We start from the raw sequence: 26,866 nt of genomic DNA, 5'->3' as shown, positions 1-26,866 counted from the left end.
GCACCTAATTGGGGTCTTCTCATTGCAGGAGAAGTGGTAGGCAAATAGCCAGCTCATTCTGTGATGGGGAACAAGTCTTCACCCACAGATGGATGAGGAACAGGAGTCTCTCCTCATTATGGGGAATATTTAAGAAGGCAAATCAGGCTGTATTGTGACTTAGTGAAACACCAGTTAATAACTGGCATCTGCTTGCATCATTGAAGAGAGGGACTAGGAACAGTTGCAGTAACAGGGTCTTATATCATTACAGTTGGGACACTGGATCCATGGGTGAATAAGCATACATCCCTTAAAAAAACAAACTACTTTAGAACTGTTCTTGGATTGCAAGATACTCTACTACAGTGGAGATATGCAGAAGCAGTTCCCTTCAGGAGAAAGATTTTTCTTTTAGGGAATAGGTCCCAATCTCACAACTCCACAAGATTATTTTCTTTTAGGGTTAAAATAAATTACTAAATCAAATCATTCATACTTACACCTATTACATTTTAAGTTCTCATTTTCAGTATCTCTATAAAGAAAATTATTTTTTCCTTCACCTTTATCAAAATTGTGCTTTTCTTCTGTTAGATCAATCACTGCAGATTTTGTTTTTTCTTCAGCCAACTGTAAAAACAATGTCAATTCAAATTAAATTGTTTCTACAATGGCTTAATTAGAAATGTGTATAAATACTTCTGTTAAAATTTATGAACCGTCAGGATGCAAACTTACTTGTAAATTAAATTACCAGAAATCCTCATTTTTACATAAAACTTCTTGTAGATGTGAAAAACAGAAATAAGTACAGTGTATAAATGTCAGTATCTGTAAGAACTCAGACATTAAAAAATATACTTGATAGATTAAAGTAGATCACTTAGCCAATCAGTCAACAGTACGAGGACAAAAACTATAAAAGATGGATTTTATAAACATTAATGCATCTCAATAGTAATTATACAGGTCTTGGCTCTCTAAGAGCAAATCTACACATACAGTTTTCACTGGTTTCCTTCTAGGTAGATATGCTTTAGGATAAGTTTTCAGATAGCTTGCCAATGCACAAGACTGACAGTAAACTTCTTATTTCTAGGGTTGTCTGAAATAAAACCTTTTTTCCCTCTTGCTAAGGGAAGATGTAGAATGGTTTATTTTATGAAATATAGTAATTCAATTGTAAACTTAAGGAATCATTTAATGTAACTAAACAAGTGTTTGTATAGTGGTTTTATATAGATTTTAAACAATGAGGTCTTATATACACTATCTTCCCTTCCCCGCACTAATTCCTGCAGTTGTTCCCACTGGTGCAGTTCCACCATTGGTAGAAGTGTAGTGGGAAGAGAGCAGTTTTTCCACCACCATCTTGTCTAAATATTCCTGAGCAGGCTTATACTACATGGTAGTAGAAATGCCAGGTGCCCCATAAATACGAATGTTTGCAGTTTTGCTACCGCCAGTGAAGTCCCACTTTTCATTAACCAGAGCAGGGATTTTTACTTTTTTTTTTGGGGGGGGGGGAGGGGGGGAGGGAGGATAGGGCGGCACGTCAGGGAGCTTTGTGTGTAAACTGACCATTAAACTGATTAAGAACAATCTGGACACAGACCATTTAAAAAATGGATATAATTTGAACATGTTTTGTTGCTAAAGTCCAACCACAAGCTTTGCCTGCTTAAATTATATATATAAATTGGTTTATATAAAAATATTCTCTGATTTGAACTAAATAAGAAATGTGGTTTTGAAGAGCATTTTCAAACTATGTTACGTGAAAGACTGGGTGCAACATTTAATCTACATTTTGAAAAGTCAATGTTAAATGAAAAGCTTCAGTGATAAACCCAACCTGAAGTACTTCTCTACACAGTGGGGAAATGCACTCTAAGGAGGTGTGATTTCTAAAGTGCACTAATGTAATGATCATTAATTGGTCCACATAGACCTGATAGTGCACACTAAAGGTTCCCTAGTGTGCTTTAATGTGTTTCAAATGGCACTATGTTAAAGAGCATTAGGAAAGCTTTAGTGTGCAACAGCAGAATCTACACTGACCAATTAACGCGTACCACATTAATGCACTTTAGAAATCACACTCATATAATGCACTTTGCCACACCAGGTAGAAAAGCTCTTAGTGTGTTGTAAGTAAGTGAATACCAGATAAGCTTATTAACCATTTGAACAGAAGTGTACAAATGACATGATTCACCCATACTAGTGTAAGAAAAAATTCCAGGAAAAAATGGTGAAGGTGAAGTTAAGGTTGAGACTATATCTCAGTAATGTAAGAGTTACAGTACTTATGTTAATGTTTTTGAAGAATAAGTCCACAAGTCTGCTTTACACTTTAGAGACCACCCTTGTTGACCTTATCTTGGCAAATTATATGGTTTCCTAGCCCAAATTTTGCCTGCAAGATGAGAGACTTTTGTTTGGTCGCCAGTCCCATAGGAACACAACCTTCTGACAAAGTGTTTGGGATTGACCTTCACCTTGCTTATCAAAAGGGAACAAAACATGAAAATATTTAATACTTGTTACATAGGCTTGGCAGGATTAGATTTTTATCAGTAAATGTCAATTTCATCGTGCACACACAAAAAGATGAAAAAATATTTCCATTGATGATGATCAAAATTTATAGACAGGAAAAGAAAAATGCTGCTTGAAAATTTAGTATAGTTTGATTTAAAAAGATATTTACTTTGTATATGTTGACATGTGATGTTGACAATTTGTGTTTTAATGGTGGTAAAGCTTTAACTTTTTGAATATCAGCATCTACTATTATTAAATAGTCAAATCCCCTCAATAAAAATTAAAAATAAAAAAAAGCTTTAAAAATAAACATTATCTGTCAGAAATGTAAACAGCATCTAATTCTGCCAAGTACACAGGAAGAGAGGAGGGTCTGCTTCCCCGATCTTTTCCTTCCTCAGCAGATCTCCTAGGAATTTCAAGAGTAGATATTCCATCTGATGAGTTTTGGGAGTGTGTGTGTGTGTGGGTGGGTGAATGCAAGGTCCTTAGAAGAAAGCAAAGAGATGAGGGACATATTTTCCGCGCGTTCTATAATCCAGTCGATGTTAAGGGTTATCTTTTTCAAGAATGCCAAAAGTGACTGCTACAGTTTTATGTAGGGAATACTTTCTGCTTTTAAAAGGTGACTTGTACATAATTATTTTAATTTGAATTGCACTTTATTTTGTTTCCTTCTGAGTATGAAGATGGCCTAAAAAAGTTGTTATTTTTTCCACGTTAGAAATATGTCTCGTCTTCCCTGATTTTGCTTAGAGATCTCACAGTATGCTTATGGTGAGCTCTCACTTGAGGGATGGCGGTGCTGAAGTTTTAAAAAGTTATCCTTTACCTAAACTATTATTCACTGAAGTTGAATAGGTGTTTACAAAAAACCAAAAAGTTTTGGAACAGAGAGAAAAAATCCCTTCTCCCTTTCATATGCTGAACTTCTCTGTCTCTTGTGATCTCATCATTTCACCAGTTCTCCAGGCATTAAAGTCTTCCGGGGTAGACAAGAACTACAGAGAAGTAGAAGGCAGCACAAACTCAATATTGTTTTCATTGCAGTTCACCTTTAAAATGTGAAAATGAGGTAACAGCAATGTGCACAACAGTTCCTCCTTCTACAAGGTGCCAAAGAGGAACCAGAATGTGCTGTATCTGCACAGAATGGTAAATGGCCTGAAGTAACAAGCATCACCATCACCACATTTGAAAAACAAAACAAAAACAAAAAACAGGCTTTGTTTCATTATCTTATGTACAAACGATTAAATTTAACTTTAAGTTTTAGCAGACGAGCATGAGAAAAACCATTAACCTACCTTGTTTTTGGACTGAGCTTTAGTGGAAATTTCTGCTTGTGTAGAAACTAATTTTTTTTGAATATCTGAAACAATTTTCACAAAAGATTAAAACAATTCAACTTTCAGTTAATACACCTGGTTGATGCAGGATACAAGAATGTCCATGTAATAAGTGGAATACCAGAAAATTACCAAATAGACTTGTAGGCATACATGCAGCAATCAGCCGTAAGTGAATGACACAGGGACTCACTGAGAATGCCCATTATTACCCTCTCTACCCCAATGCAATAGTCTGGCAATCAAATCAGACAGCCAAGATTTCTTCTAGAGGGGCCCCTGAAGTCCAAAGACACCTCTGTAAAACTAGGGAGAAGCCTCTATAGCTGCGTATTTAGGAATGCTCACAGACAATGGGACAGCACAGATGCTAAACTCTTGTTTGACTGGATAGTGCCCTTAAAAAGTGCTAATTGTTAGTGAGAACAAATTTCAAAAATGGTTAGTGAGATAGGTAAAGCAAATGGAATTTTAATCATAACTGATGGGTTGCTCTTACTCTTCTTAAACAGCAACCAAGGAAAATTGTATTTTGATATAATTAAAAAGAGAAAAAGCATTACTTGTAGGCTACTATGGTAGTTTAATCATATTAATCAAATCTGTTTTGATTAGGATGTATACATGCCAAGGTTAGTTTTGGATACCTGAATTGTTTGCAGTTGTTACTGTTGTTGAATTTCTGCTTTCCACAGAAATCAGTATAACTTCATCAGAGCTGATAAACAAAACAAAAAATTTATTCACCAAAATCAAAACGTTAGAGATGCATGAAAACAGGCCCCCCTCTCCTCAAATGTAAGCTACCAAGAACTAGCTACAGCACATTTAAAAGCCAAGAATCTCAGATGGTTGATTTAACAAGAAATCAATTGTATTTTACTGAACAAAATAAAACAAATGCATTTTATAGCACCATGGCTAGCTGTAAACTCCAAAATAATAGAATATGAATCATTCAAATAAAGAGCTCTCCAAATACCATGACTCAGTATCTGATTAGGCAGATGCTTTTTAAAATCCCTTCAGCTTTACATTACAATATACTGATCTGACCATTACTATATCTCCATCACATAACAGCAGAGGGTAAAATACTTAAAAAATGTTCATGTTCTAAGATCCCATTTTCAAAAAACAACCCTGGTTGTTTCATCTTAGAAAAACTAAGATTGGGAAGTCTATCGATTTCTTTATGGCAACAATCGCCCTAAACAAACCCACAACAGAATAAATGTGCACATGCACAGAGGTGTGGGTATCTGAAATTTGCTTATCAATTAGAAATTTCTATGTACACTTTGAACCTGTAACCCTCAAGCCCCCCACATTAAAAACAAATAAACAAAAAAAACCAAACACCTTATTATCCCAAGGTCCTGCCTATGACATGTATCAAATATCCACTGTCCAAATCCCTTATCTCAAATCCCAGAGTCCTTTGAATCCCCATTCTAGAATTCTCTTTGCTGTTTTAGCCAGGGATGAAAATGCTGTAATACGTTATTTATATCCATTTTTCATTTTGCCATAAAGCTGAAGTAGGAAAACAAAGCTAAATATAACGTCACATGTAAAAAGATAAAAGCATCATTTATACATTCATACTGAAAATTTCATGAGCTGCACATTTCCATGTGTTTTGAATTCCTGGAGGATTACTATCAACCTAAAAAAAAGTCACACTTGTCTGAAAATGTTAGAACAAAAAGTATTTAAGATTACTATAACTGAAGGAATATGGAGAAAAACGTTTGTTTTTAAGGGGTTTACAACTAATAAAGTCAGGTTTACTGCTTTCCTTATATAGTCAATTAGTTCCCTTTGTTCTTTGTGTTAATCTTTTATGTGGCACCAGAGGAAAGATACAGAGTTTTAAAAATAAAAATAGGATTGTAAAAGCACAAAGATCAATATGGGAACTCAGGAACATGTATAGTACCTAAAATTACTATTCATGTTTTTTTCAAATTTACTACGTTTCATGTTGACAGTGATGCCTGAACACTGGACACCAACAATATCATAAGTAGTTTTATGAAGTTCATATTAAGATCGATATTCAGTATGAAACATTTCTTATATTACTATTTGGATGCAGATTATCTGTTTAATATTAAAAACAGTAAACAAAATATTACAAGGATATATTAATTCAATTTCACTTACCTGGTATTTTCAACTCCTGTGACTGGATCAATACAGAACAATCTCTGGGTCTTCCCCTCCTGCCTGGGAAAGGCATGCAGGATTGACCATCAATCAATCTGTAGCATGCTAAAGCCCTCTAAATTCTCTCTTGGAGATCAGTGGTTTGTTTCCCCCACCCAAAGTAAAGATAGTCACATTTTTTCCTTATCTCCTTAAATTATACAAACTTCCCTCCAGGAATCAAAATCCACTGGGGAGGGTGCGGGGGATTCTGTGCTGTACTGACCCAGTCATGGAAAGCAAATTAGCACGTAAGTGGAATTAAAGTTTGCAGTTTATAACCCCATTTATTATAGCACAAGCTTTGTGATCTGAAAAGCAATACCCCAGCTAGCACCCTGAGTGAGAAGGAAAAGAAAGACTAAGTAGTGAAGAACGAGGAAGCCTCAGGAATGTGGGAGAACTCCATTTCCGCTCACTCCCTTTGAAAGATGTCTAAGTACTGCTCCAATTACTTTGCAATGAAATGCTGCCTCAGCTGACAATTGTGCATTCAGATGGTGACACTTTCTAAAAGGTACGGAGAGAACACCACGATTCCTTTGCAAAATCATCCAGTGATTCTTCCCCTCTGTGCCTAGAAGACAGAACTGTTCTAGTGTAATGGCATGATTTTATATAGCAAGGGACTCTGTATGCCCTGATGCAGGATTTATTTCATTTGCCAGAGAAAATTTTTTGAAACATTTTAGATTGTTCAAACACGATGAAAAAGAGACTACTTTCCTGATGTTAACATCTCTAATTAACATGGTGCTTACAATTATGGCAGAAGGCACCAATCCATCTATAGTAGGGCTCCCAACTTTGGTAACAGTAAGAGCTGAACAGGTGATAGCAACGATGGCATATTTTTAAAATGGCTACCAATGGAGACAGGTCCAAAAGGTTAATGGTATAGAGGGCCAATGATAACCTGCTAGGAATATGAAGGGGAGAAAAAATAATAATAATAAAAAAAGTCTGCCCTAAGAATTCTAGTGGGGATGCTCTCACTGTTTCACCAACCTATGGAAGGCATTAAAGGCTCATGTTTGTTCCACCATTAAAAGGCTACAAGAGTCAGATATCAACAACTTTCTCGTGGAAGACATAGAAGGTACTTAAAATCTTAATTTAACACTTCTCTAAATCCCTGGTAGAAAGCTAGCAGAAACAGTCTGGCTGCACTTAGCTTGAGGGAGTTTATAAATAGTCCTCTTCAGAATGCAGCCCCAACACTTACAGGCTGTACACTCAGCGCCCATCCATCCATTCAGACTTACACCAACTATTAAAAGATTATAAAGCTGAAAGTTACCACTATGATCATCTACTCAGACCTCCTGTGTAACACAGGATATAGGACTTCCCTGCATTAATTCCTATTTGAACTAGAGCATATCTTGATTTGAAAATTGCCATTGATGCAGACTCCACCACAACCCTTGGTAAATTTTTCCAATCTGTTAATTACCCTTACTGTTAAAAATCTGCATCTTATTTCCAATCTGAATTTGTTAAGCTTCAACTTGCAGCCATTACATTATGTTCGAACACTGTCTGCTAGATCACAGAGCCCATTATCAAATTTTTGTTCCCTGTGTAAACTTTTAAGCTTCAAGTCACCCCTTAATGTTCTTGCTGATAACTTAAATAGATTGTGCTATGTGCATCTTTCACTATAAGGCATGTTTTCCAATTCTTTTATCATTCTCGTGGCTCTTCTCTAATTTACCAACATCTTTCCTGAATCGATGACACCAGAACTGAAAAAATATTCCACCAGCAGCTGCACCAGTATCAAATACAGAGGTAATATAATCTCTGTACTCCTACTTGAGATTCTCCTGTTCATACATCCAAAGATCACATTAGTCCTTTTAGCCACTGCATTGTAGTGGGAGCATACATTCAGCTGATTATCCACCATGACCCAATTTATCACTTTGTGTCCCCCGGATTATAAAAGCTGCCAGTGTAAAACTACTCTATCCCAAAAAAGGGAATTAGAGGTTGTTGATTACTCTGCATTACAGAGATACATTAGGTGGGGAAAAAAAGTTCACTGTAGAAGTTGTTAGCATATAGGCCAAATTTCCTAAAGCTTTGCGCAAACTGTGATAAATGAAACAATAGAAAAGTATTAGCAGTTAAATCTTATACTGCTTGTAGAGTGAAAATCTATCTAAGAGCATGACACATTTTCATAACCTATTTTTATGGCTGCTTAAAGGTATTTTTAACTGCATGTCTAGTTGTTGGAAAAATGTCACTGGGTATAAAAAGCTATGAAATTGTAACCAAAACCAAAAAAAGGAGTATAAAGGGAAATAGACCATCTCACAGGTGCATAGGAGATGCTGACATTATTCTCCAACTGGATAATCCAAGTGTGTTTCAAACTGCAAAAGGCAAAATGAAATGATTGATTGAGAAGTATTATGCCGTTAAACACAAACTATTATCTTTGTTAAGTTTGCCAAAATATAATGACATTATTTAAGTATGTCAAGGTGAAAAATTTGGGTGTATTAGTTCATGATTTACTCTAGCCTGCTGACCACAAAATAGATATTTGATGGTGACTGGATAGTGCTAGGCGAATGGCTAACCTCAACTATAGAAAGAAGTATATATAAAAAAACCCAACAACATGAAACGATGACCAATTCAGAACTGTGCAAGCTACAGGCCTGGACCGGTAAGCGTATTAATCTGTTTCTGCTGATTAATCTTACACACCTAATCTTTGATTAATAAAAACTGACTGAGCTTGGCTAGTTCATGTGTCACTGATTAATAATCTGAACTGAACCCATTCTTACAAAGTCATTCGGTAAGCGGCAACTTTGAAGCAATCTTTGTATTGCTTCAGAGGGCTAAGAAGCCAACTACATTTCCAGGGTAAAGTACGTACAAGAATTCAGCGTATGTTATGGTAACTTCATTATTCAAGTTTTGACTGATTATGTTAATGCAATAATATAATCAATTGTTGATTCCGTTCCATATTACTGGAAATTTGTTAACCAAATTCAAATTATGATTTTGATTTGATAACTGTTGTTTAAACCTTAGTTAAGATTTGTAATAGTTTTAGTTAGAAGTTTGTCTTTCGTAATGTCTTAAAATCCATAAAAATCATAAAGCCATTTTTTCTTTCAAAAAACAGCAACAAGGGTCACAATATCCTCATTCTGGGGCTGAAGGTAATTTGGTTAAACATCTCAAAGCCCCTTGGCTCTGTTCCTAAATTAATACCATTATCCTCACACCTAATTTTAGGAGATAAACCAGTTGTCTGATCACTTTGTGGCAGCCAGCTTCAAGTCTGCGGACGTGCAAACTCTTTCTATGTTTATTTGGACCAACAGATGACCCCCAAAAAAGTATTTTCTTGGCTTTCCAGTCCTAAGAACAAAGGTAACTCTTTAGTATCCAAATTATTTAGTATAATCTCAAACCAAGCCAATATGACATCCGTTATTCCCAGTCCTCATGATAACCCTTCTTCCTGAGTCAGGTGAAGACACTATAATGAGACAGACTTTGTTCTTCTCTGAGAGCCCAAGGGTGAAAAGAAAGCTAAAGAGGACATGAACAAGGCTTAGCCCTCATACAGGGGTTTCCTAGGAAGGGCTTTACGAAGTACTGCAAATAAACCACTAAATGCCGTAAAAGTATAATTATGAGGAGACTCACAGGGAGCTTCTCTCTGGCTTTAGCAATCTTCAAAAATCAATCCACATCCTACTTGTCCATGTTTTGATGAAGTACTGGCTTCAGGAAGCAAGGGATGGGCTATTCAGGAGAATCTGCCCCAGCATCCAAACACCTCTGTCCTTTTTTGCCTGAGCTATTTCCAATCATGTGCCACAGTGTTTCAAACTGCAGCACTATGGCATAGGATATGCAGCAAGAGCGAAGAAGGCTCACAGTACACACAGAATGTGTCCTCTGTACTGGAAACACAGCACTCTGTAATACAGGTGACCAGATAGCAAGTATGAAAAATTGACGACTATATATAACAAAGCCCTTAATATCGGGAATCTGGATACCCTACTCTGTTATGCAGACATGGAGGTTTTCTTAAATTTTTATAGTCTCCAAATTCGTGCTGCTTGAAGAGACAAGGCAGCAACTCTATGAGGCCAAATGTCTTCCAATTCCATGAGAGGCAGGAATCAACCTGGGAGCTCAAAGGGGGCAAGTGTAATATAAGTTGGCCATTAAGCCTGCCTGCCTGCTTGAGAGAGAAGGTAAAAACTCTGGGTATGTGCTATGGCAGATACAGTCACAATAATATTTAATTTTTTAAGATATGAGAATCGCAAAAGCTAGTGGGCAAAAGTCAAAATGTCTACCTACAAAACTATCCACACAATGTAAATACAATTTTCAGAAGCTTAACCAAAGTTTTTTAAAATTACATATTCAACTACTGAAGAGTAGGTGAGTATGTTATATACACTCTACAACATAGAAATTCAAAATAAATTGTAATAAGGTGCCATATATTAAAAAAACCTGCCTAGAGCAGCAATTTATATTTAAAATTGTTATTTTCACAAGCAAAAAAGGCTACAAACAAGTTAATATAGTAGTTTAGGTTCTTATTGAACTAACAGAACCTTATAGAAAGATTCATGACTAACAGAACATTTATAATCCCCCCTGGCATCATAGCTAGAGATTGCTGAATTTTAGAATAATTTGATTATTTCAGGACCTCTGACTCCTCCAAGCCCTTCACCGTTATTTCCTGGCTTATACAGCTGGGCAAATGTTATATGAACAGATACTAATTTTATGAATTTCAGAAAAAAAATATTTCAAGTGTTTTTATTATTCTCCCAGCTCTAATTATGAAGAAAGATATGAACTGTTACATTAGCTTATTAGTTGTTCCTTCACTAGGTATATCATACATGAATTTCACACAGCAGATATGCCACAAAACACTCTGATAACTACACAGAAGGTATAGATAGATATGAAAATCAAGTAGCAGACCAGTAAAGAACAAAACTGTTGTGCATAGAAAATTAAAGTTTTGGATGTAGCATATATCTGCCCACGCCCAATGCACGTACATTAATTGCTATATATTAAAGACACCAATGTACTCAAATTATAGCAGAGATCGCAAAAGAAGAAAAAATTCCTGACAGATGCAAAGACTTTCTAGAACTACAAGCACAGACAAACTCAAATGTCAAATGTAAGATATTTTAAGATTTTCAACTGGAACTTCACATCTATGTTTCAAGTCTTGCAGTTCAAAATGTCTAGTTAATTCTGTTTGTACCCAACACATAGTGAAAATGTAGCCAGTTAACTATTACTGCCCCTCTGGAAGAAGAGGCCCCACTGACTCATTTTCCCATGCAAAGGGCTTTCCTAGTTACTGAAAACTAAAGTTTATATGGCAGACTTTTGGATTGGTGGACACAAGAAAAACAAGACAAAAGATTAATCTACCCTTCCTAAAGATATAACTCACTGTTCTTCAGTAATTCATCACAACCGAGAGGTGCAGGGCCACTTGGTGATGGGGGAGGGGATGCAGAGCTATACAGGGACAGCGGAGTGACTGGTTGGGGGCACAGAAACACATGGGGATGAGGAGTCTGAGTGAGGGTAGAGGGACACATGTGGACAGGGGATGTAAGGACACATGGGGGTGCAGAAACACATGGGGATGGGGCAGATGTGCCTGACTGAATGGGAGAGGCTAGGGATCAGCCAGGGTCTGCATGGGGGAAGCTTCCTAATACACTCTCCCTGCCCCCCCCCAAGAAAACCTGTTTCATACTTTTTCCACCCATACCCAACAACCCTCCAAGTTCACACCCAGGCTCCTTTCCAGCAATTTACTTCCCTCTCCCTCAGCTCCTCTGTTACCCCTAACTCCCTCAAGCCTTTGCACTGCTTCTGAGGAGTGCGGGAAATAAGGTTCTATATTGTAGTGTAAATGAATTACTCAGAGTTCTTTATTATGTCTAGTAAGCAATCTATTTGTCAAAAAACATTTCCTGAATCTTTTTGTTATCTGTATTGTTACAGACATACTTGCTGACAGGTATTTTGAAATAAATGATCAAAAATAACTGAAACTTGTGTGATTATATTGTGTTATTTTGACAAATAAAATATGCAGAATTTTAAAATACTGTGTGCAGAATTTTTAATATTTTTGGTGCAGAATTCCCCCAGGAGTATCCTTTTTGCATATAGGCAAGATCTTCACTATCCTGTTTTTCTTGGAAAAACTTTATGGACTGGAGACCTAGTTATTTGCCGACATGGAAATTAAGTATAGCGTGTGTCTTCGCTGGAAGGAGGATCGGGCCCTTGATAAGAAAACCACAGGAATCTATACTATTGACATCCATTAAACTAAGTCTACTCAGAATTTAGAGTCTTCAGTGAGAGAATGAGTCAAATATGGGAGATTGCCTTGACAAATTTAAGAATAGTAGAGCGCTTACTAGAAAAAAACCAAATATAACCTTTACCTTAAATTAGTAGTTAAAGCAGAACCCTCAAAGCTCTCATCTAATCTTTCTTTAAAATCTAAGGGCAGTACTATCGGTCTTCAATTGGAGAGTGAGAAGTGGATCCGCTCTACACCAGAGATTTATAACAACAAACACTTATTCGGTTGATTTCACATTTTGCCTGCCATCATTCTGCAGAGTTTAGGAGCATACAAATGCACATACTATCTATAACCAACACTACAGAAAAAAACACAAAAGACAGGCAAGCAGGATTGATCCCTAAGAGAATAAAAGTTGCTGTACCTCTCAAACTCATTCGTTATGGATATATGGACTGAAGGCACACCTTAGGAAAGGTAAATTTTGAGGAAAAAAAGTAGATTCTTTTCAAGTAAATGCTTTAAAACTATACATAATATGTGGGTTATATCTATTGAATTTTTATGTGTGGTCATTATAGACACCTACCTTACATTCTCTTTTGCAACACATTCAGAAGTGGAACCAGTTTGTCTATGGGATGATGATAAATGTTTAACTGAAGAAACTGATTGTCCATTTATGTTATCAGGAAGTGGTGGAACAGCTTTGGTTCGATTAAGTATTGCATTTTGCGAGTTTGCACCTGGAAGATTTGCCTGAGAAAAAGAAAAGTCACGAGTCATTGCAAAGTCTGTTCGTGTCCACAACCAGTGCTGAGTTAGTCAGATGTCCTGGATTTCATGTACACCTTGTTTTCAGAGCAACAGATGTCATTTTTTGCCTCTGGGTTATTTGTGCCTTTTTAACCTCCCCCTCCTCTCCATAATTTACATTATATATGTCATTGTTAAACCAGGGCCTATCTTTACAATAACAAGAGATTAACATTTACAGATTCACTAGACACACAAATAGCTATTAAATGGTGCAAGAGACACTGAAATTAAAATTAAATAAATTAAACATGACTGTCAAATATCTAAACCACACAAAACCTACCAATCCCTTCTTATTCTGTGAGAAATAGTTAGTTCCACTATTTCCAATTCTGAGCTTGTATGAATCTGAAACTGCCCTTGTAGACCAAACATTGAGGGCATGCAGAGAGACACACAAAAAAATAGAATGACAACCTTATTCCTGAACACTTCCTGCTCCCTGCCATGAGGACTGGGTGATAACTGTCATCTTATTGTTAGATGATGTAACCTTTCATCACTCTCCAGACCCTGCCACTGTGTGTGTTAGTAGCTCACACAAGCAAAACACTCATTTCTTTCCCCAACCTAAACATTCTGTTGTCTTCAGAGCAAAAACAAACATATTCTGGGCCTAAATTCTATTACACACATTGGTTCCTTTAGTTACTGGAGAAAAAAAATCTAGGTCAAATGTAGTAGGAATATAAGCATGGAGTAGCAGCAGACAATTCATCTATCAGGAGAATGTAAGAAATCAGGTTTTCAGTATCCATTACCTACCAGTTTTGCTATTTTCCTGCTAGACTCTCTTGTTGTGTAGTTACTTGTTTCTTACACCCACTGAATGTTGTCAGTACAAAACCACTACTTCACTGTTCATGCACTTTTCCAATTAACATTGATATTTGCATATCCGGGCTTATGCTATGTTTGAATAGCTGACCTCAGAAAGGTATAGCATCTAATAATAATTTGGTTTGAAAAAGTTATCTGCTGTAATCTTCAGTAATCACTCATAAGTACCTTACTTGTAAATTATGATTTCCCTCTTTGCCTGAAGAATGTAAAAAATGCCAGACTGTCACGTGGTGCAACTCACCACTGCAGTGCCTCCTCAGTGACACTTCCCTCTGACGTGCTACACTCTATGCTCCCCCGCTTCTGGGGAGACCTGCAGTTTACTGTCCGGTCACTCCCTTCAGTGGCAAACTGCAGTCCACGGTCTAGCCACTTCCCATGTGGCTCCAGCACCCTCTTTGCCCTTGCATCAGGGCCTCAGTCTGCAGATCCTTGCAGCCTGCCAAGAGCTGCCTTTAGCTTTCTGCCTGTAGCACTGCTCTGTCCAGGGTGCTTGCTGCCCTCTGCCTGCATGGTAGCCAGTCCTCCTCCCTTCTCAAGCTCCAGGGAGTGACAAACTGCTCTGTTCTGCAGCCCTCCTTATATGGGCCAGCCCGGCCCTGATTGGCTGTTCTTATGAGCCCGTCTGTGATGCGCGGCCTCTCTAGGGCTGCTTTTAACCCCTTTTCTGCCAGTGTGGGACAAACGTCCCATCACACAGACATAAAACCAGTTTTACAACACATTGGAATATTTACAATAAGGGTGAAATCTTATATTCAATGTATAAACAATTCTTACTTAAATTAGACTTTTGCATGTGGAAGAAATGTAGACTTGGACCCAGAGTTGGTTTCAGAAACCAGACCTTTTCCTTTTAAACAAGCACATTTTCCCTAAAAATGAATGTGATTTCCCAAAAGATGCATTATACAGACAATCAATATAAAGCAAAGGAAAAAAAAAGTGATATTTGCTATTCCCTTCTTCCCAAAGTTTAGCAAAAATCTTCAGCATGACACAAACTATTTAGCTAAGTGTTAAGATTTTACCACTAAGGAAGTTTTATTTGTATATAATATTTAATCTGAGTTACATTTTTCTAGAATACCATTGTGTAACAAAACAGTTTCTGAAACTCTTTCAGAAAAACACAACCGAGAAGCAGAGTAAGTTTATTTCTGCAATGAGACCTTTAAACCATGATTTTTAACATTTGTCATTGCATAAAGTATATAAATTTAGATAAAAAGCCACTTGTTTTATAAAAGAAAAAATAACTATGGCTCACGTACATTTGACTAGTCCTACAATCTTTACTCAGATCCTTGGGGAAAATCCTCATCTGTTTTAAACTGTCATAGCCCCACTGAAATCAATGAAGCTATGACAATTTATACTAGCTGAAAAGCTTGCACCCTTAACTTTAAAAGCCTGCTGAAGGATCTCAAGCCACCCCTGAAAACAATCTGAATTAGCATCCCAAGCAGGTTTACACAAAGCTTGGCACTAGTCTAAATCGTGCCAAAATCTTCAATTTTATGTCAAGAGATGTTATCCACGAGGAAGCAAAAAGCCCCATATCTGATATTTTCTTAGGCTATCATTCTGGCAGTATCGTATCCAGATCTCCAAGTGAAATGCTTGTGTTTTATTAACTATACTATTGAGGGTCTAAAGTACTCAATCATCTATGGGAAGGGATGTCAGCTGATACCTCAGAGGCTGCTCCTCCTGTCAGAATGGAGGCTGCTGACCTCTGAGGTGACAAAAAAGAAAAAAATAATTGTATTTTATTCTACTGAAAAACAAAACTTCTCAATGTAACAACTCAGTTGCAAGTAAATAAAATTCTTTTAACATTTTTTGAGTCCCAGTACCAGGTGTCTGTAGAAGTTTAGGTTTTTCTCTGAGTTGCTATTGTGTACCATAACACCAGTACAATACAATCTCCTCCAAATCTATTTCATTATGTTTTCATACTGCACGTGTTTAGTTTAAATTGTTTGTAACTGCCCATGAGCTCATGACTAATTGCTAATAGAATCCCTACATTGAAGTATTTCATATTGTACTATACCTTACTAGTGACCATTTTCGATAATATTTTCTTCTGAAATGCTATCACAGTATTAATACGTCTCTCAAGCTTTGACACTTTCTTCTACAAGGAAAGAAAAAAGAGCATCACTTTAAGTGTTAACCTGAAATAGTACACACATTTACATATTTCCTACTCTGCACATGTGATAAGCAGTAGCAAAACACCCCCAAACCGCAACTGAGATTTGTGTGCCATAAAATAAAAAGGTAACAAAATATACAGCCTCCAATTCACACTTTTTCTATGAACAGAAGTGTAATCTTCATTCCAGTGCAAGCAATTCCAACGCAAGTTATGCACACAATGTAGGTGCAATTCTGAAAATTTAAGACCTTCAGCAACAAATAAATTCATACCTTTAGGATACGCACAATGCAAAAAAACTTACTAGAAATGTAATAGCTATTTCTTCATGTTTTTTTCGACATTGTGTTTGATCAACTCTTCCATTTAAACTTTCCAGTTTATGGTTAAAGACGTCATTGTTTAAAATATCCACACGCTTTTGAATCAAGTGTTTGACCTATAATGGAAAAAAAAAAAAAAAGAAGCTACATTTCAAATCTATAAATCATTCATTGTTGAGGTAATCAAAATATACAAATAAATTATTTTTTTTAACAAAGTTTTATTTTAAAAAATGTTTATAAATTAAACTGATCCACCAATGTTCTGTGAATTATAAAATGTAATTTGTAAAATGTAGTATTTTGTACTTTGGCATTTCCCCTCCCTTCTAGCTCACCCAGTCTAGTGCAAGTGCAAGGACAATCATGCCTTCTGAATCTTGAGATATGGTTTATACAAAATTAATGATTCTCAGTGTGGTAATGGTAACCTATTGTAAATATTTCTCTAGTTCAGAGCTAGCCATGGTTATAGTTGAATCTTACATGGATCTAGAAGAACAGTTCTCAAATTATTTTTTTTTTGTAGGTGCAACAGACCATCATATTTGGGTCATAAAAGGATTTCTCCCCCTTCTTGTGGGTTGAGGATCAAAAGTGCTGAGGGGCTGCTGCTGGGTAAAGAGAATTGATACTGCTCAGTGAGTGAAGCTTGTATTCCTGGGAAACAAGCCTTTCCCCCACAACTACACATTTTACATTATACTGTATTAGCTTAGATAAGGTCAGGTTTACACTAAAGAGGTTTGCTGGTATAGCTATTCTGATAAACCTTCCTAGTGTAGAAGAGGTTTATAACAGCAAAAAAATCCCTTTGCTGATACAATTTACAGCTTTCACTAACAAAATATGTTATGCTGGCAAAACAACTTTTATGCCAGTATAATTGTGTACACACTAGTGTGTTGCTGGTATAGAAATGTCGTTAAAAATGACACTGACATTATTATAGTGACAAAAAGTTTCTAACGTAGACTTGGCCTGAGTATGTTACCTGAATAAAGTTTGTGCAGAGACTAAGTCACTATATTTACGATGACAAATTAAACATTTGTTTTACTTATTACCAAATTGTAAATTCATTATTAACAACCTAAACACATGCAGTAGTCACAACAGATAAGTGACAATACAGCAGAAAGAAAGAAAGAAAGAAAGAAAGCATTAAAATAGGGTTAAAGCTGAGAGCATGCATCAGTAAGGAAGGGATAAAAAAACCCTAAACTTCATAAAAATGTAAGAAAGCAATGAAGCTTGTCTGGCAAAAATCTGTTACTTACAAGCCGGTGCTGATACTAATTTTATGACTTAGTATCAGCACAGGCTTGTAAGTAACAGATTTTTAACCAGACAACCCAGAATCACTCTTTTTCTTTAAGATCAGTACTGAATCACTTTTGCTTTTCTTGCAGTCCTTCAATTCCTCCCTCCCTTTTCAACAATTCTATTGTAATTGGTTTGGAAAGTTCCCTTAACATTCTAGGATGAACTTCTTACTGTAAATGCTGATATTCTTAGCAGATCTTTATCAAACAGCCGTTTTAGGCCAGAATCAGAGAAGCTTAACTTGAAGTCAATGGAACTGCTTTACTGAATTAGAGCTTTAATATCCTAACTTAACTGTCCAAACTCTAAATCTTCTTTTTGCAGTCATATAAGAAAAAGGAATTCCATTTCTCAGTCATTAATTTTATCTCCCGTTTATTAAGAGGTCTACTTATTCCTTTAGCATTTATTTGTTCCTTGAAATGATTCTAATACAGTAACTCCTCACTTAAAGTCACCCCGGTTAATGTTGTTTCCTTGTTACATTGACAATCAATTAGGGAACATGCTTGTTTAAAGTTGCACAATGCTCCCTTCTAACATCGTTTGGCAGCCGCCTGCTTTGTCCACTGCTTGCAGGAAGAGCAGCCTGTTGCAGCTAGCTGGTGGGGGCTTGGAACGAGGATGGACTGGCAGCCCCCCATCAGCTCCCCGCTCCCCAAGTTCCCTGTGCAGCATGCCCAGCAGGCTAACAATTGAAGCTATCCCTCCCGCCCCCCACTGCCATGTGCTGCTCCTGCCCTCTGCCTTGGAGCTGCTCCCCCGAGCCTCCTGCTTGCGGCGGGGGGGGGGGGGGGGGAAGGAAGAGGAGCTAATGTCAGGGTGCCCCCCTCCACCCTGCTCCTACACCCCGCTTACCCCTTCTTCTCCATATACAGCAGGGAGGGGACACTGACAGAGAGAGACAGAGAGCCTGGGGCAGCAGCTGCTGTCTCAACTTCCTGATCCACTTAAAAAGACAATGCATTTAAGAGTGGGTCAGCTTACTTAAAGGGCCAGTGTGCATTTCTCTCTCTCTCCCTCACACACAAAGTGTGTGTCTGTCTCTGTCTGCTATGCTATCTCCCCTCCCCTCCATTCCTGCTGTCTTGTAGAGTGAAAGGCTACATTGACAATGTGTTAACCTTTGAGGGCTCAGCCCAGTGCTAGTTCATCATTTAGCACAGAGGTTCTCAAACTGGGGGTTGGGACCCCTCTGAGGGTCATGAGGTTATTACATGGGGGGTCACGAGCTGTCAGCCTATAATGGTGTTAAATATATAAAAAGGTATTTTTAATTTGGGGGGGGGGTGGAGGGGGGTGTCGCACACAGAGGCTTGCTATGTTAAAGGGGTCACCAGTACAAAAGTTTGAGAACCACTGATTTAGCAGCAAGGCATTCCCTAGGAAATATCCCACACTCTAACTTCACCACCTCAACCAAGCTTCACAATCATCATAGCTGTGAACAGAATTAAATTGTTTGTTTAAAACGTATACTGTGTGTATATCTAGATAATATATAGTTTTTTGTCTGGTGAAAAAAGTTTCCCTGGAACCTAACCCCTCCATTTACATTAATTCTTATGGGGAAATTGGATTCGCTTAACATCATTTCGCTTAAAGTCGCATTTTTCAGGAACATAACTACAACGTTAAGTGGATAGTATTAATTTTGCTGCTGTGACCCAAGGACCTCTTAGTGCCAACTGGCAGGGGGCACAGGGTTTTCCTGGTATCTGCAGGGTCAGATATATGAATAGCTGTTCACCAAAGGGTGGCATGTGATGTTTCTACTAAAAGCCAATAGCCCATTAGTCATAATCTTTCCGAAATGTATGTACATATAATATTTAAGAAGTTATATATCTGTAATGTAAATTATGTTCTTAAGGATTTGGAGTTATGGTTCGGTACCAGGTGGTGACATGTCTCAGACACAGCCTTGTCATGCAGGAAGTAATTGTCATTACACTGTATTTCATCTTCTAGCAGATCTATGTACAGCAACTAGCAGACAATTTGTTTTGCAACAACTCAGGGTATGGCTATACTTGCCACTTCAAAGCGCTGCCACAGGAGCGCTCCCGCGGCAGTGCTTTGAAGTGCGAGTGTGGTCGCGGCGCCAGCGCTGGGAGAGCTCTCTCTCAGCGCTGCAGGTACTCCACCTCCCCGTGGGGATTAGCTTACAGCACTGGGAACCGCGCTCCCAGCGCTGGGGCACTGTTTACACTGGTGCTTTACAGCGCTGTAACTTGCTGCGCTCAGGGGTGTGTTTTTTCACACCCCTGAGTGAGAAAATTGCAGCGCTGTAAAGTGCCAGTGTAGCCAAGGCCTAAGCTTTCAGCTGAGTCCATTTTAAGTAGTGTCAAACATAGGTGGTTTAAAATGTTTTGATCAATTCACTAGATTCAGACAGGAAGTTTCCTGGAAGCCTTTTCAGTTTCAGATTTCAAAGATTAATATGCGGTGTAACCATAAGCAATAAGGTATCTTTGCATTTTCATTTTCCAGTTACGATTATAACCAGAGTGGATTTGATTACTAGTCAGGAAGACTCAATTTAATCATGGTTTTCTACATAAAACTGCATTCTTGTTGGTTGTTATAACCTTAATACATATTCTTCAAAACTCAGAGATAAATGTAGGTTTCATTTTTAGAAGGTACACACTATACATTTTTAAACAATGATTTATTTTGAAAACTTTTCAGGTTAGTTTTACAGCTATATCAGAAAATGAATGATTGTTTGGTTATTTCATTTACCAAAGGTAATTAAAGCAGATATTATGAAGTCATTGGGAGGTGAACTATCTCCAATTCGACAGGTTAATCATTAATATTTGGAGGATTTTCTTGCCATGCTGCATTAGGAGGAGAACACTGATTTTTATCCACCCTGATTATAACAGTTAGAAACGAGAATTCCACTAGCTATGTCTCATGTCGTTTAGGCTTTTCAGTTATGTGGAGAAACAAATGTTACAGAAAGCTCAAGGTTTTCAAGCTTTTGCCATTAGAAGCAGCTTTCCTTGCTTTCACCATTATGTTACATCACATTAGCAAGGCAAAGTGCTCCTCAGTCAGTTTTACAGCCACAGCTTTGTTGCTTTCACAAATTAATTCATAAAAACCAACAACACTTTCATTCATATTCTCTCTGTTCTCAGGTTCATACCCAAAAATCTCAGGCAGTCTCTATTTTTCTTTTGTGTGTTCTGTACCATTCCTGAGAAGAGTTCAGTTACCCCCAGTCAGAAGAGAGGCAGAACACAGCCATTTGAGGTCATATTTTCACATGTAAAAGTCTAAACCGTCTTCCAGGAGGAAGAGAACACTATCCCGTTTCCACTGAAACCAACGGCAGGTTCCAATAAACTTCAATGATGTCAGATTGTGTCCTGAAACCATATGGTATTTGAAACAGGACAACCCATGAAAATAGCTGGAATTCAAACCAGAGTTTATGATTTTTATCTGTTTTCTTTGAATTTCATGAGACTGAAAGCGTCAGGTGAAAGTCTGAAAAAAGAATTGGGGTGAAATCTTGGTATCACTGAAGTCAATGGGAATTTTACCACTGACTTCGAAAGAACCATGATTTCACTCGGGGTATTTAATTGTCAAAATAAATGGCCTATCATGTTCTGTCTGAGCCACTTAAATTCAAGAGATGACTTTTTCTTGGTGGGAGTCTACAAGAGTTCAAAGTGAGCAACTTATTATATCTGAGGTTCTATGCTTTAAATCTCTAGCCCACCAAAACCTAGCAGCTAACACGGACACATTCAACTAAAACAGGAATGAAACAACTTGGATGAAACTTTCAGTTAGCAACTCTAATGGGAATGAAATCACTACTCTGATCAATTCTGACCACAATTTATATCTTCTGGAAGATGGACTGTGCCAATTTGTCTAAGCTAGTTTAGCAAGTGAAAAAGGAAACACTATCTGAAGTGTTCTCAGGTTACTCAAGAAGAAGTTGAGTAAACACTGAGTTTAAATGAATGTTACTTCATCTACTAAGACATGCAAACATTGAGTGTATTTATAAAGTAATCCATTTTATTTGTCTTTATATAGCAAGGAATAATTGAAAATTTCCAGACTAACGGAGGACTCAATTTAGAATTACTAAAGTTTTTAGTTTCCTCAAACCAATCTGAATTCTGTTTAGAAAGACCATTATTCACATCCATAAAATCTGGCTTAAGTAGTTCAGCACAGCTGACAATTATACTGAAATTAACATAAACTACTTTCAACAGGACAATAACTAAAACATTTAATGCATGAAAGAGTTCATCTTTAAGCATATAATATAAAGCAAGTTACCTTTCCCAAAATTTTTTCCTCTTTCTCTGACACTGTACAAATATTCTCTTTTTTGTTTTCATCAGCAGTTTTGAAGCGTTTACAGTGACTGTCTTCCTTGCTTTCTGAACATACCCTCTTCCTTTGAACATGGTCTTAGAGAAAAAAATGACAAAAATTTACCTCACAAATTAGTTTTCTTAACATTGCTATGTGAAGAAACAAATTTATAATGAATGCCTTGGTAAAGTACAGTACCATTCAAAGCAGAGGCTAAATTTGTAAATGTGGTTCTATTCCTTAATTACATTACACCATAGTTTGGTCTTGGCATCGAGCGGGAAGAAGAATCTTACCACTTTTTTGTGGGAATGAGGAGGAAACCATGAGCCCAAGTAAAATGGAAAAGGCAAGGTCACTGACAGGGTGCCAGCCAGCCACTTTTCCATAGCCAAGTGCTAATATCATTTTTAATTCTCAGGATGCCTTGCACTGGGACAACTGCCAGGAGCTGGCTACATCTCCCTTTCCCCAATAGTGATAACATGCCGTCTGCTACTCCCTAGAGACAAACAATTAAGAGAGAAGAATATGCTGCTCCTATTGCCATAGAAAAAAGATAGGGCCACTTCAGGTGACCAAAGGCTCTTTTCCCCTGCATTACCCTAGATAAGTGACAGACAGCCTGTTATCAACTATACTATCTCTACTTCTCAGACAGATGGTTCTCCTCCACAACAGCCTACATTTTTGTAGGCTCTCTACATTTTTTAAGTAAAGAACTCACTTGCTTCTCCAAACCAGATTAATTAAGAAATGAGGTGTGGGGGGAGGGAAGGAAGAATTCTGAAGAGTTTCAGTGAGTAGAATAGTCAAGACTTTTGAGAGTCTCTTCTTTAATTACCTGGAATTTAGAAATGGATCTTTGCAAAAAAAAAAAGCAAACATGATTCTGGGATGAATTAACAGGCATGTTGTGATCAAGACACAAGAAGTCATTCTTCCGCTCTACTCTGCACTGGTTAGGCCTCAACTGGAGTATTGTGTCCAGTTCTGGGCACTGCATTTCAAGAAAGATGTGGAGAAACTGGAGAGGGTCCAGAGAAGAGCAACAAGAATGATTAAAAAAGTCTTGAGAACATGGCCTATGAAGGAAGGCTGAAAGAACTGGGTTTGTTTAGTTTGGAAAAGAGAAGACTGAGAGGGGACATGATAGCAGTTTTTAGGTATCTAAAAGGGTGTCATAAGTAGGAGGGAGAAAACTTGTTCACCTTAGCCTCTAAGGATAGAACAAGAAGCAATAGGCTTAAACTGCAGCAAGTGAGGTTTAGGTTGGACATTAGGAAAAAGTTCCCAACTGTCAGGGTGGTTAAACACTGGAATAAATTGCCTAGGAAGGTTGTGGAAACTCCATCTCTGAAGATATTTAAGAGTAGGTTAGATAAATGTCTATCCGGGATGGTCTCGACAGTATTTGGTCCTGCTATGAGGGCAGGGGACTGGACTCTATGACTTCTCGAGGTCCCTTCCAGTCCTAGAATCTATGAATACCAGTTGGACGATTTACTTAAGAAAAAATGTCGTAACATTTTGATACATCCTCCTCTTTGCCTTTGTTTCATTCTTTTCCCCTCAGCCCAGTGTATTCACCTTGGATAGGGCAGGCCAACCTCATTTCATTGTTTTTTCCTTTCACTTACTGATGCCTGAGCCCGCTTTTCTCGAACAATTACCTGTCCTATATTAGACAACCTAGAATAACCACTTCAGAATGGACTTGCTCACTTTCCTGTGTCTCTTGTTTTCTATTCTCGGTTTTCAGTAACCATTCAGTTCCATTCCTTCTCACCATTATCTTTCTTATATTTCTTTTTCTATTTATTTCCGCCTTCCACTTTTCATTGCTTAATTCACTCTGAGTTTCTCCTCTCTTCCACCCCCGTCTCCCCAAATCAATTTCCTTCCTCTACTGCATATCCTAAATCTGTTACATTTCTCCTCCTGTTTCAACACAGTGTATGAACACTTCAATGAAGCAGAGAAAAAAGTGGAAATACTGAATCTGGACTAGTAATGCTTAATCTATCCAAGATGCTTCAGCACTGCACACTGGCAGGTCAGACAGACTAAAACAGCACCAATAATGGTGAAAGGAGAATGTGTTTGTTCAAACACACACCCACACCCTAAAGAATTTTTATAACAAGATTTCTGTAAATTTAAAAGTGAAATATTAAGAAGTTATCTTGGAAACAGTCAAATTTGTAAATCATTAGAAGAAAAGAGTGCTTACCAATACTATATCCAGGTGATGTATCCTGCAGCATAACAGCAGCTTCCACATCTGGTGAAATATTAGGACTACCATTTCCAAAGGATGTTTTATTCTCCGAACCATCAGCTATTCTATCTATCCCAGACAGTGTGGGGGTAATTGAATTAGTAAGGTTATATTTGTGCTTCATATCATTTGAATCAGATATCATGTCTACCTTTTTTAATATGGGAATAACCTCTTCTATTGCACTATTTGTTTCTGTTGTTGTGTCTATCTTTTCTAAAATAGGAATAATCTTGTTAGTTCTTTTTTCATCCCCAGAATCACTGTTAACTGGATCGTCTAAACAAGCACTCTCTTTTAACTGGTCATCAGGTAGGTTATTTGGTTTTGAATACAAATGCACTTCAACTGGCTTGGAGGATGGTGTATTTAGTTCATTTTCATACCATTTATGCAGTATATCTTGCAAACACCCAGCATTTAGAAACTGTTTTGCATCAGAGTTTTTGTTACAAGATTTCTCATGAGGAGGCTCTTGGGATTCTTCTTGACAGTTGTGATCAAAATTTTTGTCATAAGAACATTGTTTTACTTCTTCATTTACGTTTGAGTTAACACTGAACCCCTGTATTGAGGCTGTTAATTTTTGAGGTAACATTTCACTTTTTTCAGGGAACGTATCTGGTTTTGATTCAGTTAGTGAGCTTCCTTTTACAGAATCATTACTTCTGCAGTTTATGTCCACCGTATTTAACTGAACATGGTGATCCTCAGTATGCAAGCCATTTAGAATCTTTCCTTGTCCTGAAACACTCTTCGTTTTACTCAGCATTTCCACTTGTTTTCGACTACTTGGAGTCATTGTTTTTCTTGCTCTCAAAGGCTTGTGGATGATTGTATTTGAACTCTCCATCTTTCATGCCTTAAAATAAGAAAATATTAAAAAAAAAAAAAAAAAAAAAGACAAGACTCAATCCTCTACCCAATGTTAACCTGAAGCCACTGGAAGACTTCTGGCAGTTCCAGCAGTAAGCACAATAGCCACCTCTACAGTACTGTTCGTATTTGGCACAAAGGAACTACCTTCCAGCTTTTTCAACATCTAAGTGAAATGAGAAGCTGGATGAAAAGCAGCAGGCTATACTTAAACCCAGGTAAGTCCACAGTGATGCTAATAGGAAGAGAGAAGTGTTTTGAAGAACGGGACTCTCTGCAATATCCCCCATTATGAAGGCCATCTGCCCCCAGATTTTTAAATCAGTCCATAAGATAGGATTTCTTTTGTACTCTTCAATGCTACTGGATGTCCAAACAGCAGTGTTGGCAACAAAAAAGTGTATTTCCTTCCATCTGTAAGTGGTTGGGAATTTTTATCCCATCCTATTGGATGCAGCCATAGCTATGTTGATCCATATAGTCAGAACCTCCAGGCTTAAATACTCAGTGAGTGCCTTCCAACACAGACCTCTCTGAACAAGCTCTTATGTTTCACTCTCTAAACTGGCTGCCCGCAGAATGTAGTCTAGTTCAAAGTCTCTGACCTGATATTCAAAGCCATCCCCCAAATTGGCCATATTATCCAAAATATCACTTCTCCCTCCATGACTATGGACCACCCAGGACAGCTACACTTCCAGGAGCAATGACACTGAGCCTCATGAGCTTGAGACACAAAATTTCATGGGAATATAACCTTTCTAGACAATTGATTCAATTCCACAGATTACAGCCACCAAAGGTATCATTTCATTTTATGAAGGAAACAACTAATTTCTTATATTCACTTTCCTTCAATAAGTTTTTCACTCTTTCCTTCATCACGCTCGCTTGCACACAAACCTAAAAATCCTTTCAAATAACTAATTTTCTCCTATGATTAGAAAGGGGAAAAAAAGACACACACATATATCACATCACATCACCACACACACACACCTCTACCTTGCTATTATATGCCACTCAATCTATAATGGTAGTATCACTTCAAACCCAGGTTTAAATCAATATCTTTAAACATTTTCAAAACCGTAACAAATTATGTACTCTGTTTTCAGAATAAAAGTTTTTAGAAATTGATTCTAAGAGCCTACTCATTTCTTCTATGATTTTTTGTTGGGAAAAAAAAGTTCAGACCTCCCACAACAAATGTGTACAAAGTCAGTAATTGACTTTTGTTATACAGAGCAGCTACAAAACATAGCAGTCCCCACGTTCAAAGAAAAGCTCAGTTTCCCTGTCCTATGCAACCAATAAGGCAATACCTGCCTCCAAACCTAGAAAGTCCTATGCTGATATCTATAGCCCATCAGATGACACATACCTTATCACCAACATCCACTTTTCTTCATGTCA

At 37.5% G+C, this 26,866-nt stretch overlaps 1 protein-coding gene across 5 annotated transcripts in view; it reads right to left on the bottom strand.

Moving 5' to 3' along the window:
• ATF7IP2 (activating transcription factor 7 interacting protein 2) overlaps positions 1 to 26,866 on the bottom strand; it is a 66,979-nt gene that overhangs the window by 8,749 nt on the left and 31,364 nt on the right. For 3 of the 5 annotated variants that reach the window (XM_044980405.1, XM_044980407.1, XM_044980406.1), the window contains exons 2-10: positions 24,527 to 25,436; positions 22,255 to 22,388; positions 16,590 to 16,724; positions 16,178 to 16,261; positions 13,046 to 13,215; positions 6,048 to 6,110; positions 4,526 to 4,596; positions 3,837 to 3,901; positions 546 to 612 (exon numbers count right to left, since the gene is read on the bottom strand). In XM_044980405.1, the coding sequence (XP_044836340.1) occupies positions 546 to 612; positions 3,837 to 3,901; positions 4,526 to 4,596; positions 6,048 to 6,110; positions 13,046 to 13,215; positions 16,178 to 16,261; positions 16,590 to 16,724; positions 22,255 to 22,388; positions 24,527 to 25,427 (1,690 nt within the window). In that variant the 5' untranslated portion in view covers positions 25,428 to 25,436. The remainder of the gene's footprint in view (positions 1 to 545; positions 613 to 3,836; positions 3,902 to 4,525; positions 4,597 to 6,047; positions 6,111 to 13,045; positions 13,216 to 16,177; positions 16,262 to 16,589; positions 16,725 to 22,254; positions 22,389 to 24,526; positions 25,437 to 26,866) is intronic. The other 2 variants (XM_044980408.1, XM_044980409.1) reach the window with 1 other exon arrangement.

Source organism: Mauremys mutica, chromosome 11 (genome assembly GCF_020497125.1).
Source record: "Mauremys mutica isolate MM-2020 ecotype Southern chromosome 11, ASM2049712v1, whole genome shotgun sequence".
NCBI classification, from domain to species: domain Eukaryota; kingdom Metazoa; phylum Chordata; order Testudines; family Geoemydidae; genus Mauremys; species Mauremys mutica.
The sequence above is the reverse complement of the archived record's forward strand: the minus strand, read 5'-3'. Positions and strand labels throughout refer to the sequence as shown.